We start from the raw sequence: 18398 nt of genomic DNA, 5'->3' as shown, positions 1-18398 counted from the left end.
CTCAATCATCTCGTGTTTGTTTTTTAAATTGTACTTGAAATGGCAGCCAAAAATCATTATGCCAATGCTTATGAATTAAACAATGTCGTCTATTCATAAAGAAAATCATAACATTTGGTTTAAATATGAATCGCATATTACTCTATCTATGCTACTATAATTTGTCATTGTGTAATAATTGAGAACAAATCCAAAGTCAATAGTATTTTTTTGAAAACATTTTAATAGTGTGAAATGAATTAGAATTTAGCCAAACTTCATAATTTTTTCATACAACATGCCCCTAAATGTTTATATATTTTTTTCATAAAATTATGTCCAAATAAATAGAAATGGATATGGTTACTAGCCGTTGGCACACCAATATATAACAGTCACCAGCTCCGAATTCCCCTTTTTCAAAATTCCGACCGTTAAACGAAATCCAAATAGTTAATATCCTTCTCTCTCTAAATCCACACTCATCAGTTACACTGCGAATTGCCGGAAATCGTCGGTTGTTTGATCGATTGAATGGCCGCGGCGGAGGAGTCGAGTGATCTATCGATGATCGACGAGGCGTACGAGTTCTCGGCGCCGCGATTTCACGATTTCCTGGCGGAGGAGACTCCCGAGGAAGTTCGTAGGGCGGAGCTCTGGTTCGAGAGCTCCCTCGCGCACGCCCCTTCTCGTGCGTCCGCTTCCTCTCTTTGCTTGATTTGGATGTTAATTGTTTTCCCCCTAATTGAATTTTGAGAGTGGTGAATTTAGGGATTATGGATTGTTTTCTTCCTAAATATCCTGCTTTTGAACATTTGAAATTTTCGGTGATCTATAGGGTTTTTAGTGACTTGGAGTAGCATTATCTGGAAAATTTGGTGGAAATTACACTATTTATGCCAAATGTTTCATCATCGTTTTATGAAATGTATTGGAATAAAATGCGAATGAAACCTTTTGTAGTATTATTTATGCAAATTTCAGACTTTTGTATGATTATTAAATAATGGCGAAACATTTTGTATGAATTGTGTTTATTATCTGTTTCTTTACATAGCAAGAGTGGAAAAGTTAAAAGTTGGAAACTAATTGATCATGAAAAGTTTTTGCTTGAAGATAATTGTCTATGGTTAGTGAGCCTAAGTGAGGATTCATGTTTAGTATATTTCTTGGTTTTGCAGCATTTATGCCGAGAATCAGAGCTACCAGAACAGTTCAACAGATTCTTTGCAATTTCAATGAAGAACAGCAAATGCTGAAGGTGAATTTTTATATCATGTTTGTGATTTATTTATCATATGAGGGTTGTGTGGATATATATGTGACAAATGTAAAATGTTTCTACTTGTTTCAGGCGCCAAAATCATCTGAGAGTGCATCAAATTCTGCTCAAGAATCAGCTCCTACATTGTTAGTACACTTAATTACTTTGTGTTGTTGCTGTTATATTTCTTTAGAGGAAGCGTCTCATTGTTTTCCTACATTACAGACATAAAGCAACTGCGATTTCAACAGAAGCAACGCAGGATGTTCGAACTTGTAAGGAAATTGAGAAGACAACAACACCTAATGCAGAAAGCTCATGCTCTCATGAAAAGCGAAAGTATGTTCTTTTTCTTGCACAGCTTGTTCTTATGGTTTAGGTAGTCGGTTACACAGTCTAATGAGCAACGGTGTTTTCTGTTTCCGATTGATCAGCATTGCACAAGGCTCTGTCCCTAAGGAAGCTGCTGTCCGAGGTCAGTCAGTCACCCTCTTTTACTTCATGAGTTTGCGTAGAATGCATCTGTTTCTTCTTGAATCGTGTCTGAATTGAGTCATTTGTGCTGTTAGGACCGGAGATTTGCTGCACTCCAGCACCACAAAAGCCGAGGGATGATAGGAAGCTTCAGACAGCGAAAAAGATTGCTAGTTTGCTGAAAAATCCTTCAGCCATTAGTTCAAAGAAACAGCTACCGAAATCACAAGCAAATAGTGCTAAACCTTCTAGTGTTAGAAGGTGTGGATTTGTTTGTAGTATGTTTTTTATTGTTTAGTTAATCATCTATCATCATGTGCTAAGAACTGGTAGTTTTTCTCAGAGACACAAATGCTAATAAGAACATTGTCGGAACTCCCAACTTTGCCCATGAAAACCAAGCCATAAAGAGGCAAAAACTGGATGGAGGAAAGTCTAGACAGGTAGATAGATGCTATACTGCAACTTCATGGTTTTCGAGTTTTCGCTTTTTTTAACATGTGGTTTTGATGATGTTCTTTTCAGATTCTTACAGTCAACAAACCTTTGAATCTGCCTCACAAAACAAGAACTGGAATGGTCAGCAGCAGCTCCAGCTTCTGCCCTGCAACTGCTAAAACTCATAAAGAAGATAGAAAGGTAAAATGCCGTTAATTCAAGTGTTGTATTGCTTTCTTTCATGAAGAATGTTGTTGTAAGGATGCTGATTTGTCAATTTATTGTTTAGATGTACGTTCGAGAACCAGCAGCGACATTTGTTTCTACGGCAGAAATGATGAAGAAATTCCAATCAGGGACAAGAGACGTGTCCTGTTCTCTTTCTCAGAGTATTGCTGTTAGAGCAACGCAGAGGAAGGCGAAGCTTACACTGACAAGGCCTAAAACACCTGAGTTCAAAACGTCTCAGCGCTTGCGTTCTGTTAAAATCAAAAGCTCAGCAGAGATTGAGGAAGAGATGATGGCTAAGCTCCCTAAGTTCAAGGCTCGTCCACTGAACAAAAAGGTAGAAAAATCATCGATTTCAAAGAGTTTTTGAAACACATTTTGAGACATGTATGTTCATCCTTACCAGTTTTGTCTTGTCAGCAGATCTTTGAGGCCCCATCTTTACCACCATTGCCAAGGAGCACACCCCAGCTTCCAGAGTTTAAGGTAGACAAACGTCTTTTCTCAGTGCAAGTTTGAAAAATAAGAAATATTATTCAAGCAGATTGTATTAAACAATGTCTTCATTTGGACAGGCATTCCATCTAGAAACAATGTCACGAGCCACTCAGAATGCAGAAACATCTACTGTGGCCTCGATTGAATCCACAGAGGTAAAGGCACTGTCGAGTAATCATCAGTTCATATCGACATGGTTTTACACAAAGCAAAAATCATCATAACACACCCTTGTTTTTTGCAGAGCCATCAATGGAAACCAAGTCATCTTACTATGCCGAAACCACTTATTCTTCAAACATCTCTACGAGCACGCCCTCCCAGGATCAAAAGTTCTGAGGAGTTGGAGAAAGAGGAGCTTGAAAATATTCCACATTTCAAGGCAAGGCCATTGAATAGAAAGGTATATTCATTACCACAAGACCTTCTGTTAAAATATTGATTTTTTGCTCAAACACCGGTGTTTAATACTAATATTCAATTGTTCAGATATTTGAGAGTAAAGGGGACATGGGAATCTTTTGTAACATGAAGAAGCAAGTTACAATTCCACAGGAATTTAATTTTGCCATAGATAAAAGAATCCCTCCTCCACCAACTGCTGTTGTAGGCCTCTTCGATAAGGTAGCAGAACCGTGTTTTCCTAAGTCCTTTTTTTGTGTTAGACATAGTTAGTTAGTTATTTAGCTAAATATTGCTTCCTTTTCTACTCGATTCAGCTTTCATTATGTTCGGAACCTCAACGTGAGAAGACGCTCCCAATAAATACTACACCAAGTCCATTCCATCTCCACACAGAGGTATGAAACGAACACTACCTCATGAATAAAAATCATTGGTGTTTTTATTCTACTTTGTACCAAGATTTATGTTTTTTTCTACTTCGTCCGATCAGGAAAGAGGGGCGGAGAAAGAGCGAAGGATAGCTGAAGAACTCTTGCAGAAACAGTTAGAAGAGGAGAGGGCGAGGATACCAAGAGCTCATCCATATCCATACACAACTGATTATCCTGTGGTATGCATATATAATTCGCTTCTTTTATCATGCTTTCATTGGTGTGATGAAAGATAGCTGTAACATGTAATTTTCTCTCCACTGCAGATTCCGCCAAAGCCGGAGGTGCAGCCATGCACGAAACCAGAGCCGTTCGAACTGGAAAGTTTGGCAAGGCATGAACAGGAGATGCAGAGAGAAATGGAGGAAAGGATGAGGATGGAAATGGAAGAAGCTGAGATGAGAAGATTCAAAGCCCAGCCTATCTTGAAAGAGTACGAACTCAACGAAACATAATGTCTGGCTTTCCTGTTATCATGCTCGCACTGATTATGTAGAACATGTATTCATCTATCAACATCAGGGACCCAATTCCACTCCCGGAGAAAGAGCGAAAGCCCCTCACAGAGGTTCAAGAATTCAATCTACACGTCGAAAATATGGCTGTTGATCGAGCAGAATTCGATAAAAAGGTTCCTCATTTTCTTCAGTAAGACAGAGTCTCTTGCCACAAGAGTTATCTTTTTACCATTCTTGTTATGTTTTCACCAGATTAAGGAGAAAGAAATGGTCTACAAGAGATACAGAGAGGAGACAGAAGCTGCAAAGATGGTGAGCCATTTAATATAAATACAATTCGTTCAATTTCAATATGTCACTTAATATTATTGAAATTCAAGATTTTAACAATCTAATTCATTCTAAAATAAAAAACATTACAGATGGAGGAAGAAAAGGCCTTGAAGCAGCTGAGGAGGACTTTGGTTCCTCATGCAAGACCAGTACCCAATTTCAATCACCCTTTCTTACCACAGAAGTAAGCATCTAACTAAAACCAATTCTTGTTCCAACATCGTTTCTTGCAAGTGCCACATTTTCTGATATCTCTTCTCCGAATGAACAGGTCTGCTAAAGAGACTACAAAAGCCAAGTCCCCGAAACTGCGTGTGAATTACAGAAAGGATAAACGAAGGATGGTCGCTGGTAAAGCTTCGGGTGCAGCAGCGTGCCATATGAGGTGACCAACCACCCAATGATCGGTGTAGGGTGTTTTGTATCGTTCAAGTCCCCTTGAACTACTCCATGTGAATCATGTATTTGTAATTCGTTGATTATTTTTTACAAGAGTTCGATGTTATTGTTATGCAAATATGTTCAAATGGTTGAAGATATATACTATGATAAATAATCGCATCTTTCACGATGAAGTTTTATATAGGAAATTGCACAAAATACAGCCAACATAGAAATCCAAAATAATGTATTCTGCTTAACAGGAAAGAACCCATTGTTATAGCTCTTTTGTTTTTCTACTATCTTCATTATCACCATCTCCATACACGATCGAAAAATAGTGCTTCAGCTCTCCGGAGTTGAGACCTGGGAACCTGTGGAGACCATTTGGCTGTGGATCGATCTGGACAAACGGCCATTTCATAGATTCAGCAGCTTCGCATTCTTCCCAGCCATCCCCGATAGCACAGAATTGGACATTCGGCCCTCCAAAGCGCTCTTTGATCCATGTGAAACACTGGGGCTTCCCCACATCCAGCGAGCTATAGACTGGAAAGCAAGGATGAGTTAGCAAAGGCCAGAATCAGCATTCTTAAGAGCATAGATAGCGTTCTTAATGTAATGGGAGAGTTAACAAACCATTGTTGCAAGTAATCATATTATCAAGCCGATAGAATAGGCATTTGGCCAAGCTGGGTATGAGAGGTCCCGAGGTAACTAAGACATTGACGTGCTCAAATGCAGCATCACTAGCACCATCTGAGTTTGTGGAGGGTGTCGATTCTCTTCTCTGGCCTGCACACTGCTCCAAGCAGGCCCTAGCTGTATCGAGTATAAACAACAATTAGGAAGTATATCAATATGATAAAAAAACGATTCAGAAGCTTTCCTAAACAAAAGCATACAAAAATTTGTTCTTCTCTGAGAAAGAAAGGTCGTATCTAAAATGAAATACAATAAAGTTAGTGAAATTTAAATTTACTATCATATTTGGTTTCATTAAGAAAGCCAAAACTAGCCTAAACGAAATGCAGTGAACCAAATGAAACTCACTTTTGCCAAATCTAGTTCACACCAGTTCTAGTCTCATGCTATACTCTCAATTAAATAAGTAACCTTATCGAAAAAGCAGCCTTTTAGCTCATTAATGTAAGTAGAAAAACAAAGACAACCAAGGAACTTTGAGGCAGGTAGCTCGTTAGCACTAATACACTATCCAGGTACCTCATTTACAAGTTTGTATCTTCTAGCGGATTATGTTATTAGCAAATTATTAACTATAGTAGTTTGAGAAATTCAGGCAAATCATCACGTAGACACAGACAGAACACTTTTACCTGAAGAAAGCCACCTCTCTGTGTAAGTGTCAGTCAAGTCATACAAACTTTCCCACAATCTTATGAGATCTTGATTAAGAATATTATGCAACCCCTGCAAAAACATAATGTTGTTATGAAATATAAATCAGCATATCACGACTTTGTCCTATCTATGTGAAAACATTATGTTCATAATTCCTTTTGAATTTGTAAATAAACTCATGAGAAATAGTCTGAGCAGTGAGGCATTGGGAAAAATTATCAGCAAAGAAGGTTAGATGCTTTATACTTGTTAATGTTATGCAACCCCTGCAAAAACATAATGTTGTTATGAAATATAAATCAGCATATCACGACTTTGTCCTATCTATGTGAAAACATTATGTTCATAATTCCTTTTGAATTTGTAAATAAACTCATGAGAAATAGTCTGAGCAGTGAGGCATTGGGAAAAATTATCAGCAAAGAAGGTTAGATGCTTTATACTTGTTAATGTTATGCAACCCCTGCAAAAACATAATGTTGTTATGAAATATAAATCAGCATATCACGACTTTGTCCTATCTATGTGAAAACATTATGTTCATAATTCCTTTTGAATTTGTAAATAAACTCATGAGAAATAGTCTGAGCAGTGAGGCATTGGGAAAAATTATCAGCAAAGAAGGTTAGATGCTTTATACTTGTTAATGTTATTGAACCAAAAGAGAAATTAAGAAGTCCCTAATCTACAATGTACCTTTCTATACTTCTCAGCTATAACGCGGTGACGGTAAGCCAATTTACGTTTGTTAAGATCATCAAGTAGTGGGCCGAAACCATCCTGACTAAAGTTGTAACCAGAGAGGTCTGCGCCGTCATCATATTGGTTCAAGAAATCAAGATACGGTTGATTAAGGCTCTCAATCTAAATAATCATCTCATTTGTCAGCTAAAAGTAGCAAATATATCAATGTGGAAATATGAACAAAGCAAAAAATAAAACATTCACTTACTTGATCATAAAAGAAATGTGTGTCACATAGTTTAAGAATATGGTTCTCCCAAAGTTTTCCAAGATTTACACCATGCTTCACATCCTTTAGGCCATTAAAAGCCTCAGCATATGTCCCGGTCAGTAAAGATTTGAGCAAAATAAGAGTCTCGTCCATGTCCCAGATGTAGACCTTCAACTTTTTATCCATGCTTGTTCTCAGCAAAGTTTGATGAATGACTCAATGCAGACACCAATGGTTAGCTCAGTGCACCCTGAAAGATGAGAAATTTCGCTTTGACGTACATTCTTCAATTACTAATACTTAATCAGTTTCGACACACTGAAAGCAAAGCAATGATTCATGAAGGAAAAATATTGCTAAGAACTGAACAAAAAATACAATGCTTCTTATCAATCAATTCAGATATACACAATGCATTCATCCACCTACGTGTAATTTAAGCTTCTGCGAAGTGCATATGCCCTAATCTAATGATTCTTCTTTTCTTTTCTTTTCTTTTCTTTTCTTTTCTTTTCTTTTCTTTTCTTTTCTTTTCTTTTTCCATTCATTTTTTTGGAGGTTTCCAAATAAGCCTCATTGTGATACGTCGAAAGACTGAGAATAAGATGCTGGGCTTCAGCAGTGTGTTATGTATGTACGGCTGTGGCATGATCTTAGTTTTATTAGTTTCTGAAATAGTGAAAGGGATGCAGAAACTACTCTTCGCAAAAGCAAAAGATGACAAAACCAAAGAGAAATGTGGGTAATATCAAAGTATATATGGAAGGATGTCCCACTTCAACAGAATCATCTTCCTACCAATCTAGTTCTATCATTTTACAAATAGAACAACCGCCACCGTTGAAGTTCATGAAATGAATCAATCCCCTATTGACTTTAGGATACCATTATCTCAAGTCAGCACCACTTATTCCTTCTCCATCAACCTATATCTTCCCGTTGACAGATGCTGGCACAGTTCAAGCTTCCAATGTGCCATCAACATCTGTTATAATCCTAATATCATCACCACCCACAGGCTCTCACAAATTTTCAACTTAAAGAGCTTCCAATATAATCTAATATTTCATACATTAATATCCACGGTTCTCTCGATTGCTCGAGTGAACACTTTTACCACAGGTATGGACTCCTACATGCTCAGCATTTTCTAGCAATTCTATGTTAAATTTGCTTCATCATTAGCTCAGCAGCGTAATAGGAGATACGAGGCAGTGCACCTGCTCGTTTAAGAAATTACGATTACCAGGGATTGTGTCAATTACTACACATAATCATCACCAAATTTCAACAACTTTATAGAATAATTGCAACATAATGTTTGTCAAAAACTGCGATTGGGAAACCACTGATTCATTACATTTACACACATTTCATTAATCAAAATCCATCTACAAACAAAGGCCCTTCAGCAAATCAGCTACCGTAACATAGAATTCTAACTGTTAATTCAAAGACTAATTCAACCGTATACATCAACCGATTTCACAGCTAATTCACCATGGTAATAAGGGGAAACGCATCATAAACACTGAAATTTCACAGTAAAAATCCACGGATCATTACAAAATTGAATGAAATATACAAAAGATTGAAACTTACATAGAAATTTAAAACCAATTTGAGCAATTGCGAACCGAAGATTGAAATTTGAAAATGCTAGAGAAATAGAAAAAGGGTTTGCAGAATTACCAACGAGTCAGCAGCGGTTGCCGCAAATTTCTTTATTCTTTATTCTTTTTTTTCTTCTTTTTTTTTTGGTTATTTAGTTACAATGTTTATTACTTTCAGTGAAGTTAGTAATTAGATCTAACCACAATTAATGATAAACAAATTAAATATATAATGTATAAAATGTCGGTGGCTTTCGAACTTTTTAGTTATATGAAAATAAGTTTATTATATTCTTCATTTAGTGACTAGTGTGTCCAAACTTTGATATCATATTTCCACACGGAATCAAAACATCTCTCATGTTCGTATCAAATGTGTCATCGGAAGTGAAAGGACATAAGTTTTCGCATCAAAAGTGAAAGGAGTATTAACAAAATACGACAACTCACATGTGATGAGACATATTGAGATATTCATATGTGAGTTGTCTCGTATCGAAAATGTGAAGTAAAAGAAAATTCACTGATTGATTTTGAGATGAATAAATCATCACAAAGAGTTTGGTTGGTCTATCCTTTATGTATCATGTACTTTTCGATGAATTACCTCCTATTTAACCATTTTGAAATATGTATCGAGTCCAGCACATGTGCTCAAACAAATTTTAAATCCAGGGACATAACTCGTGGACTAATACACAGCCGTGCCGGTGCGCTGAGGTGGTACGACTGTCGTCACTCATACCGACAATAAATGAAAGTGAATCTAGACGGCTAGACACAGTTATTGCACTGCTGGATTAGCGTCACCTCCAAAAGTACATTTAATTGAGTTTTTTGACCATTATGAGTCAGCGAAAGATCGGTCGACCCCCACCCCGGCTTAAATATAATCCAGCATTGGCCCAAACACAATATAACCAACAAAAAGCATTGATAATTCCAGCTTCTTCTACACATGTGCCCTAATCTCACCCAACCAAGAAAATCAAAACACAAACAAGGAAACAAACAAGCACCATGCATGTGAGGCATTGAAGAGCTGTACCTTGAAAAGGTACACAACTTGGACCCCATGAGCTTAAATTCTTAACACAAACAAGGTACAACCCCAATAACCTGATAAATTGGTTGGCCTCATCTGTCCATGCAGTGCAATATCCACATCCCCACCACTAGTGCATGAGAGGGTTGTACCTTTGAAAGAACATACACCACATTTCTCTCTCTACATCGGAAACACAGTGAACTCTACCACGTTTCGATCTTTGATTGATCAACATAGGACAATGGGAGGAGCTCTGGCCAATCACAGCACAGCACAGGAATTGCAATTGTGAAATTTGATTAAAAGATTCACATAAATTAACAAACCCTAACTACAATTTTTGTTATAACTATAGTGTAACGTTTTGCCCTTTATTTGAACTGTGGAGGGTTACATCCCTCTTTTGTTCTTGGGTATTTTTTTTTCTTTTTTTGTGAGACTTTGACTCGTGGATGAGTTCTTGATGAGATAGGATCTTCGCGTTTGATGTTAAGTCTTTTCATGGTATCCTTATTAGGGCTCTCACTATCGATCTAGTCTGTTTGTGTGTATTTATATAGGGGTATATTTGTTACGCACTTCAGTATCATACATCGATTGTGTAAGTTAACAAATATGGAATTTATAGACTAGTCTTTGAGTTGAGTTATTCTGTAACATTGATGCATTCATTCATCTAGAGACCCAATGTCGTGTAGTAATGACCTATAGAGTGGTGGGCCATAGAATGATAGTGTGAGAAAGGAGCTTGTTGTGACCAACAAGAATGTTTAAGATCAAACCAAGAGTGGTGGTCTGAGAAATAAGCCAGTCGTGATTAATGAGGATGTTGCCCCTTAATAGAGGATTATTGTTACAAACTTCAGTGTCCCAAATTAGCAAGTGACCAATGAGGATGTTGACTCCTAAAGGGTTTAATTGTTACAGGCTCCAGTATCTCACAATAGTTTCTAGCAATAAATATCGGAGTTGTAGACAAATGCGCTCTCTCGATATACTAGTGTTTTGGCATAAACTCACTTGTTTGGTTTCTAGCATTGTTTAGTGAGATTGAGTGTCCGCCAGAACCGACCTTCTTCACTGCATCCAACTCAATAAATTATGTTTCTTTAACTCGCTATTAAACAGAACCGTTATACTCCTATACAACTATACATATGCTAGTCCTACAAGATGCTTTCAATGCATTACAACAAGATGTATAAAACCGGCAACCCCAAAAGGCCAAAACAATTATGGGCTTACATGAATTTATCCATGATATAGATCCCATAATGCAATACTATAATTTAGTCTACATGAAGCTTATGAACTTAAGAAGAATATCTAGATACTAGCATGAAAACCCATATACATAATTTAGTATACACACATATACATGATTAATCAATTCAAAACCCATAAGAAAAAGCATGAAAACGCCATGGACGATAGTAATCCCACGTCGTTTTCCTTGATGTGATCTTCTATACTCCACGATGTGATCTTCTATACTCGCTCACTAGGTAGCTTCCCCACATACACAAGTATACAGATGGATACCTTGTTCTTTACATTCCACATCACACACACACACACACATGGTATATTTTTAAAAAAGTCATAAAGTTTGGTCAAATTTAGATTTATCTTCAATTATTGCACTGCGGAAAAATCAAGTCGCTTACATGTAACACACTGTTAATATTTTCAACGAAACGACACTATCTTCTTTATGAATAGATGACATTGACGTCCACACCAATTGAAAAATTGCAAACAAATCCAAACTTATTGGTTTTTCCAGAAGTTGCCGCGAGACATGCCAGAATTTGACCAAAATTCATAGTTTTTTAAAACTATAAAGTGCTATATATATACACACACATGATTATAGAAATTATATTTTTATTAGTATATAAAAAAAGAAAGGAAATTGTGGTCCTCTAGCATCTAACTCCATCACTCCACCTTTCCTCTCAAAATTCCCATCACATTCACCCCACCACCCCAATAATAACATTTTGATCACTACTATTTATTTTCCATGAACATGATGAATGAGGGCAAGCCCATGAAGGGGAAGATGATGAAGAGAGACGGCGCCCCCTCCTCGGACGATGATGAGGTGGCGCCTGAGGACGACAAGAGGAAGAGGGTCGCCGGCGCCAAGAAGGGCGGAGACGTGGCATCCATGAAGAGCTGCCAGGCTGAGAAGTGCTCCGCTGATCTCGCCGCCGCCAAGGCTTACCACCGCCGCCATAAGGTCTGCGAGCACCACGCCAAGGCGCAGGTCGCCGTCGTCGCCGGAATCCGCCAGCGCTTCTGCCAGCAATGCAGCAGGTTTTTTTTATCTTTTTTCCCCCTTGGATTTAATCTCTTTTTTTTTTCTAACTAATTTATAAGTATTGATTTAATTGTTTTACTACTGCATGAATTATAAATTTTCGTTACTAATGCAGAAATTCTTGATTTTGTGATTGGTCTATATATGTGTGTAAAATGGTTGGTTTCTATTTCTTTATATTTTTAAAGAAATTCCTTAATAAAATTGTTGTTAGTGTTTTTAACTGAGTCAAATTCATCCTTATAAATAACTTCCTAAGTTGGCAAATATATTAGTCTTATTTTTTCTAGTTTAAAGATATAAATAAATATGAATTGAAAAAAATTAGTGGAATGCGAGTTTGATTTTTAGGTATAATATCAGTTGAAACTTAAATACGACTTAAATGAGTTAGAGGAAATATGGAACCTATATGTCCATTTATAATATTTATATAAGTAAAATGATAGTTGAATGAATCAAAATGACAAACGAGATTTGTATTGCTGGATAAATTAAAAGGAGTAGTAAGTTATGATGCTTTCCATAGTATTTATTGCCATATAAAAGTTGTTACTACTACAACTACTATTTTGTTAAAAAGAGGTTGTTGTTATGAAAAATGTTACTTTTAGTTGTCTTGTCTCGGTATAAATATCTCGATGATGTTATTATCAAATTACCGGTGCCGGAAGTGTGATCGGAATGAAATTGACTAATATGGGCATTTATTAGGCATGAGATTGTCATTATCATTTTATTATAATCAACTGTGGATCTAGGTGGGGTGGGCCCCACCAATCACCTATGATCAGGGTCGAAAAACACCATTAAATTCGGTCTTTCAAGAGTCATTGATCCCCGGTATAGTAGCTCATTGTCAGTGACAGCCACCACACCCATTTCCTTTGTTGTGTGTGACTATTTTTTCGTATCCATCATTATCTCGAATATCTTAACATATCATGCGATTTTACGGTGCAGGTTCCATGAGCTCTCGGAATTCGACGATGCAAAGAGGAGCTGTCGGAGGCGGTTGGCCGGCCACAACGAGAGGCGGAGGAAGAATCCGGGAGACGGAGAAGGGTCGACGAGCGGCCAGATCAAGGGCGGCAGCGGGAAGGAGATGATTTGTGGGCAAGTGAATGATAGAGGGAGGATTCAAATGACTGTCCAAGAAAATTCAACCTACAAACATTTCCATGTCCGATAATTAATCTCATTGAGCTCCCTCTCTTCTGTCATTAATCCTCATCATATGTTATTATGTTATTAAAGACTTAATTAATTAGTATGCCTTTTATTTATTTTATGTGGTCTTGAGTTATGTATAATTAGAGATCTATGATGGGCTATCTCTAATTCTCTATTGTTTGTTAGAACTTGTATATGATTATGATATGGTGTATTACTCCGATTTTTGGGTATATAAATAATCTAATTAATTAACAATATGTAGTACTATATCTTGATGGATGATCATGAAATATTTAAACATTCACACCCAAATTCAAAATAATTACCAACTCATGCACCCTCTATTATTATTGTACTTTGAAATTCAAAATCATTACCAACTCAAACAAAATTTAAATGACACAGTCACAAAATTATTCATATACAATATCAGTATACTTATTGATAATTTTCTTTCATAATTTTAGAATATATCATAATTATTTTAGCTTTAAAGGACAACTATACCATTTTCACATTGGTTTAAGAAATCTAAAGGATGTAATTGGTTCTAAGCTCTCATTTTTAAGAAGAGTTCTCAAAGATCACTATAATATCTATGTAATCATACTTGTGATCATAATAGTTAGAAATTATATTTATCATCATAGGGGTGATCAAATGCAAACTGTAAATATTGTACAAACTCCAAACTATGATCTGGACCGTTAGAAAATATCAACAGATGATAAAATAATAGCAACAAAAAATGTCAACACAATGTCAACGGTTGATGCTGTGTTGAAATTGTGTTGACATTGTATTGACATTGTATTAACATCAAAATCTTGAAATTTTACACTTTATTGACATTGTGTTGATGTTGGGTTGAAAAGTTTGGAGTTTGTACAATATATGAGTTTGCATTTTATCACTACCCTATGATCATAATCATTTTGTATAATTATCAATATTAAGATTACTACAGGGACCCAAAAGAAATTAAGATAACTGCAGGGACCAAAAAGAAATTAAGAAATTAAAAAGCAAATGAGGTATAGGGGTTTTTAAGTAATTAAGATAACTGCAGGGACCAAAAAGAAAGAAAGGTACTCCCGCTTGATTTCACATTTCAAATATTCAAACACTCATTTTTCGTGCTTCACGTCGGAGGAAGAATCTGAGAAAATCATGGCCGTCGTTTCGAGAAATTCCGGCAACGGAAACGGCGTATCCTCCTCCGCTAGCGATGATCCTATCTTACCTTTTCTCCAGTGAGTTATCTGCTTTTGTCACTTAATTTTGTCATACAGATTTGCACTTTTCCCCAATTTATTTGTAATTTATACGAATTCAAGGTCAATTTATGAGGCATTGCCAAGTCAAAATTCGAGCGACCGAATCAATTTTTCGGATTTCGATGCGCTCGTTGCGAATTGCATTAATAGCTTCAAGTCCGATCCGCGGTATCGAGACGACATCAGATTTCTCAAGATCTGGTTCCTCTATGTAATGTTTAGCTTTTTTTGTTATTCGTTTTGATTTCTGTTATGTTTTGGCTTCAGTTTACTTGACTATTTTGTGGTTTTATGTTTTTGGTTTATTATAATTTGTATATTATTCATTTCAGCTGAATATACACTCTAATAACTGATTTTATGAATTGTAAGATATTTTTGGTTAATTCGATTGGTTAAGTTGAATTCCCACTTTATGGATTATGTTCGTGATCTGATGCAACAGAAATGCTGTTGGATAAATGTGCTAGTTTCTGATGTAAAAAATGTGCCTCTCTTTTTTGGGAATATTTGTTCATGTTATTTTGTATACTTTCTAGATGGATGGTAGCTCAGATTATGAAAGAGTTTTTAAGGAAATGGAGGAGCACAGGATTTGTGTACGCAAAGCACTGCTTTATGAATCATTCGCTTTGTTTCTGGAAGCGAAAGGCAAACTGATAGATGCTTGTATGATTTATCATCTTGGCATCTCAAGGTTTATTAACTTCTCATTGCCATTGATAGTTTTATAGTACTGTATGATTTTTTTTTGATATTCTACTATAATAAAGCTGTTCTTCATTATCAGAAAAGCTGAGCCACTGGGGAGACTTAAAAAAGCTCAGGTTCTCTTTCTCGAGAGGATGTCTGAAAGGGTATCTAACGAATCATTTCAAAAGGTATGAAGGAATTCATTCATCCTATTCTGTTCAGACACTATACTAAAGACTAAAGAGGAAAGGGAATTGCCTTTTTTTTTTGAAGTAACACATTTTCTCGTAGTGTTTGGTATTGATGCTTACAAGTGAGCCTGTAGATTAATAATGTCTGTTACAAAGATAGAAAATATTGACAAATCAAGTTCTTTTCACATTTGGTCAGATGAAAAATGGTGTTTCTGTAGAGGACGGAGATAATTTTATTAATCCATGGTCTGTCTCAACCCTAAAAAACCTACTGCAGAAAATGAATTCTAAAGTTGTACAATATGAGGTGAGGCCGTCATCTATGAGTGTATATAAAGTTTCATGTATAAATGTTTTCAAGGTATCTAAAGAAAATTGCATATTTTTTAGGGATACCTATCAAGTAATAAAGCATATCCTGGAAAAGTGGCGTTATCCACCTTGCAGAAATCAGCTAAAAACAAAAGCATCAATATAGGTAAGCATTTTTTGTAAAATGCATGATTGACATAAGCATCAATATTCTGTTCTTAAATGTTTTAGTATGTTGATTCTCTATCTGTCTCTAATGGCTAATTTGATTTAATTGCATATGCATATGCTAGTATTGGAGCATATAGAATAACACTGAATTCCGTGCCTGGTTGTTGGCTATACAATGGTCCATGCTTGGTCCACCTGGGGTTGTACCAGAAATATTAGATGCAATGTCTATAAATGGTTCTTGGTTAAGGTACTTTGAGGCAGGGCAGTGAAAAGATGAAGTTACAAGCAAACCAAGGGCATCCAGAAGATGGAGGTTATAGTATTGTCTATACAGACAGTTGATCTTAGGATAGTGAATCAACACAGATTCAGTGGTAGAAATAAAATTCTTTAATGAACCTCTATGTTCTTGGTCTTGAGTGGTTTAAGCATGCATGGTAGCTGCTATATGGTGATATTTGTACTCTACCAAATTACCAATCTTGTCGTAATATACCTTCCGCTGTTGACTTCAGTCTGGTTTTGATTCGTCATGCCTGAAGGTGGAGAAAATTATCAGATCAAAGGATGTGCAGGCCAGGGTGGCTTTGCTCAGGTGTTCAAAGCATATGTGGACAGCAACCCTGATCATGTTGTTGCCCTTAAGGTAGTTGTAATGTTCATTCCAGCTTACCGTATAGATTTCAATCCAGGGTGATCACCCCCTTGTCTGAACCTTCCATTTTCTGACAGATTCAAAAGCCACCATTTCCTTGGGAGTTTTATATGTACCGTCAACTTGACATTCGGATTCCTGAAAAAGAAGTATGTAAATACAGTAAGAACTACTCCTATTAGTATCTATTAGTCGTAACTCTTAATTAATGTTTTCTGGTTTTCAGAGGAAGAGTTTTGGCTTTGCTCACACATTGCATCTCTATTCTGACTATAGCGTATTGGTCACGGATTATTTTGCTCATGGGACTCTACTGGTTTGCATCTACTTGTTTTCATTCTTATGTAAGTTTGAAGTGTTTACAATACTTATTCCTATTCAATCATCTGCAGGATGCCATAAATTCTAATGAATTAATATTTGGGTCCATGGACGAAGTATTATGCATTTATTACACCATTGAGATGCTTCAAATCCTAGAAACTCTGCATTGTGCTGCAATGATCCATGGTGACTTCAAACCTGATAATTTGCTCATACGATATTCTAGGTAATTGATGATATTTTTCTTATCAAACTGGAGTCTTTCTTTTAGACATGTTCAATCATTTCAGTGTTATCTAATTCTACAACTATGATAATATACAATGGCAGGGATGATCCAACAGAGGATGTAAACGATTTCCGCCTTCGAGCTGGAACATGGGCCGATCAGGTTATTTCTAGATATCTTTGCAATTATACATTCATTTGGTAACATTCCCATATTATCAAGTTTCATAATTCCATTCCACAATTCAGGGACTATGCCTTGTGGACTGGGGAAGAGGTATAGATCTAAGTTCCTTCCCCGAAGGCACCAAATTCATGGGAGATAGCAGAACTTCAGGCTTCCGTTGCATCGAAATGCAAGAAAAAAAACCATGGACATTTCAGGTATATATATACATTCATTCATGAGATTCTGTTTATCCACAAGGTTCTACATCTGCTGGTTAATCATGTCTAGCCATGTACATGTGCTACAATTTGAAATATTCATGAGATGCTGTTCATGCACAAGGTTCTACATCTATATTGATGTCTAGCCATATATACATGCTACATTTATACGATTCATGATGATGAACACGTTCGGTTGAGTTCTAGGTGGACTTGTATGGCCTGTCCGTTATAGTTCACATGATGCTACACAACAAATACATGGAGATTGAGAAGATAGCATCTCCAGAAGGAGGCTTCCATTACCAGCCCAAAGCACATTACAAGCGGTCCGTGCAAACTCTCCACTCTCTTCGTTTCACCTTCCAACACGTTGTTGTGAGTCCATGAGTTTGTTTGTTTAGGTATTGGAACGTGGATCTCTGGAAGAACTTGTTTGCAAAGCTACTCAACTCCGATCCAGACGAAGATCACAAAAAGTTACTGCAGTCTCTGCGGGAGTTGTTACAGGACTACATGTGCTCGGATCCGAAGCTGATCAAGAAGCTGAAGGAATTACTTGTGAAACAAAGAACATCTATGTTTGGGAAATAGCTGAATTGTTGAGTGTGTTAGTAATGTTTTGATTTAGTGTGTGTGTGTGTGTGTGTAGAGCATATTAGCTGCTAACTGCAAAGTGTGTTCTCTATATGTTTTCATCAAAGTAATGTATACAAATGAGTGAATGGAAGAAATTAGTAGGACCATTTTATTTAGATAGTAATTAACACTCCATATATAGC

The 18398-nt window shown here is 36.6% G+C and overlaps 4 protein-coding genes across 6 annotated transcripts; 3 read left to right on the top strand and 1 right to left on the bottom strand.

Moving 5' to 3' along the window:
• The first annotated feature begins 414 nt into the window (after positions 1-414).
• On the top strand, positions 415-5019 carry LOC121759507 (protein TPX2-like). The gene is made up of 20 exons (XM_042155109.1): positions 415-670; positions 1161-1240; positions 1334-1389; positions 1469-1582; positions 1678-1718; positions 1813-1978; positions 2061-2160; positions 2243-2356; positions 2445-2720; positions 2807-2869; positions 2959-3036; positions 3126-3284; positions 3371-3505; positions 3601-3681; positions 3777-3896; positions 3984-4150; positions 4240-4348; positions 4428-4487; positions 4598-4692; positions 4780-5019. The coding sequence occupies exons 1-20, from the start codon at positions 514-516 to the stop codon at positions 4895-4897; spliced, it is 2289 nt and encodes a 762-aa protein (XP_042011043.1). The 5' UTR covers positions 415-513; the 3' UTR covers positions 4898-5019.
• A 16-nt stretch (positions 5020-5035) lies between these two features.
• LOC121759508 (eyes absent homolog) lies at positions 5036-8994 on the bottom strand. Of its 2 annotated transcripts, none has more exons than XM_042155111.1 (6): positions 8899-8994; positions 7204-7456; positions 6948-7115; positions 6227-6320; positions 5529-5711; positions 5036-5438 (listed from the first exon to the last, which is right to left on the bottom strand). In XM_042155111.1, the coding sequence occupies exons 2-6, from the start codon at positions 7390-7392 to the stop codon at positions 5167-5169; spliced, it is 906 nt and encodes a 301-aa protein (XP_042011045.1). In that variant the 5' UTR covers positions 7393-7456; positions 8899-8994; the 3' UTR covers positions 5036-5166. The 2 variants fall into 2 exon arrangements, with proteins under 2 accessions (XP_042011045.1, XP_042011044.1); XM_042155110.1 differs by having other exon boundaries at positions 8809-8921.
• A 2751-nt stretch (positions 8995-11745) lies between these two features.
• LOC121757369 (squamosa promoter-binding protein 1-like) lies at positions 11746-13646 on the top strand. The gene is made up of 2 exons (XM_042152924.1): positions 11746-12189; positions 13157-13646. Exons 1-2 carry the CDS (start codon positions 11894-11896, stop codon positions 13383-13385), a joined length of 525 nt encoding a protein of 174 aa, XP_042008858.1. The 5' UTR covers positions 11746-11893; the 3' UTR covers positions 13386-13646.
• An 874-nt stretch (positions 13647-14520) lies between these two features.
• LOC121758302 (mitotic checkpoint serine/threonine-protein kinase BUB1-like) lies at positions 14521-18392 on the top strand. Of its 2 annotated transcripts, XM_042153713.1 has the most exons (14): positions 14521-14622; positions 14707-14857; positions 15186-15343; positions 15437-15527; positions 15730-15840; positions 15924-16011; positions 16562-16665; positions 16752-16823; positions 16901-16990; positions 17067-17224; positions 17329-17389; positions 17476-17610; positions 17824-17945; positions 18021-18392. In XM_042153713.1, the coding sequence occupies exons 1-14, from the start codon at positions 14540-14542 to the stop codon at positions 18208-18210; spliced, it is 1614 nt and encodes a 537-aa protein (XP_042009647.1). In that variant the 5' UTR covers positions 14521-14539; the 3' UTR covers positions 18211-18392. The 2 variants fall into 2 exon arrangements, with proteins under 2 accessions (XP_042009647.1, XP_042009648.1); XM_042153714.1 differs by lacking the exon at positions 15730-15840.
• Positions 18393-18398: the final 6 nt, after the last annotated feature.

This window comes from Salvia splendens, chromosome 12 (genome assembly GCF_004379255.2).
Source record: "Salvia splendens isolate huo1 chromosome 12, SspV2, whole genome shotgun sequence".
Taxonomy (NCBI): domain Eukaryota; kingdom Viridiplantae; phylum Streptophyta; class Magnoliopsida; order Lamiales; family Lamiaceae; genus Salvia; species Salvia splendens.
This window is presented reverse-complemented; position numbering and strand designations above follow the sequence as displayed.

Excerpts from the sequence above, each read along its gene's own strand:
- LOC121759507 (XM_042155109.1), top strand. The coding sequence starts at position 514 with ATGGCCGCGGCGGAGGAGTCGAGTGATCTATCGATGATCGACGAGGCG. Across the intron at positions 1,979-2,060 it reads AAACCTTCTAGTGTTAGAAG|AGACACAAATGCTAATAAGA; the intron begins GTGTGGATTTGT and ends AGTTTTTCTCAG. Across the intron at positions 2,161-2,242 it reads ATGGAGGAAAGTCTAGACAG|ATTCTTACAGTCAACAAACC; the intron begins GTAGATAGATGC and ends TGTTCTTTTCAG.
- LOC121759508 (XM_042155111.1), bottom strand. The coding sequence starts at position 7,392 with ATGGATAAAAAGTTGAAGGTCTACATCTGGGACATGGACGAGACTCTT. Across the intron at positions 5,712-6,226 it reads AGAGAGGTGGCTTTCTTCAG|CTAGGGCCTGCTTGGAGCAG; the intron begins GTAAAAGTGTTC and ends TACTCGATACAG. Across the intron at positions 5,439-5,528 it reads TATGATTACTTGCAACAATG|TCTATAGCTCGCTGGATGTG; the intron begins GTTTGTTAACTC and ends CTTGCTTTCCAG.
- LOC121757369 (XM_042152924.1), top strand. The coding sequence starts at position 11,894 with ATGAACATGATGAATGAGGGCAAGCCCATGAAGGGGAAGATGATGAAG. Across the intron at positions 12,190-13,156 it reads TTCTGCCAGCAATGCAGCAG|GTTCCATGAGCTCTCGGAAT; the intron begins GTTTTTTTTATC and ends TTTACGGTGCAG.
- LOC121758302 (XM_042153713.1), top strand. The coding sequence starts at position 14,540 with ATGGCCGTCGTTTCGAGAAATTCCGGCAACGGAAACGGCGTATCCTCC. Across the intron at positions 15,344-15,436 it reads TATCATCTTGGCATCTCAAG|AAAAGCTGAGCCACTGGGGA; the intron begins GTTTATTAACTT and ends CTTCATTATCAG. Across the intron at positions 17,390-17,475 it reads CTGGAACATGGGCCGATCAG|GGACTATGCCTTGTGGACTG; the intron begins GTTATTTCTAGA and ends TCCACAATTCAG.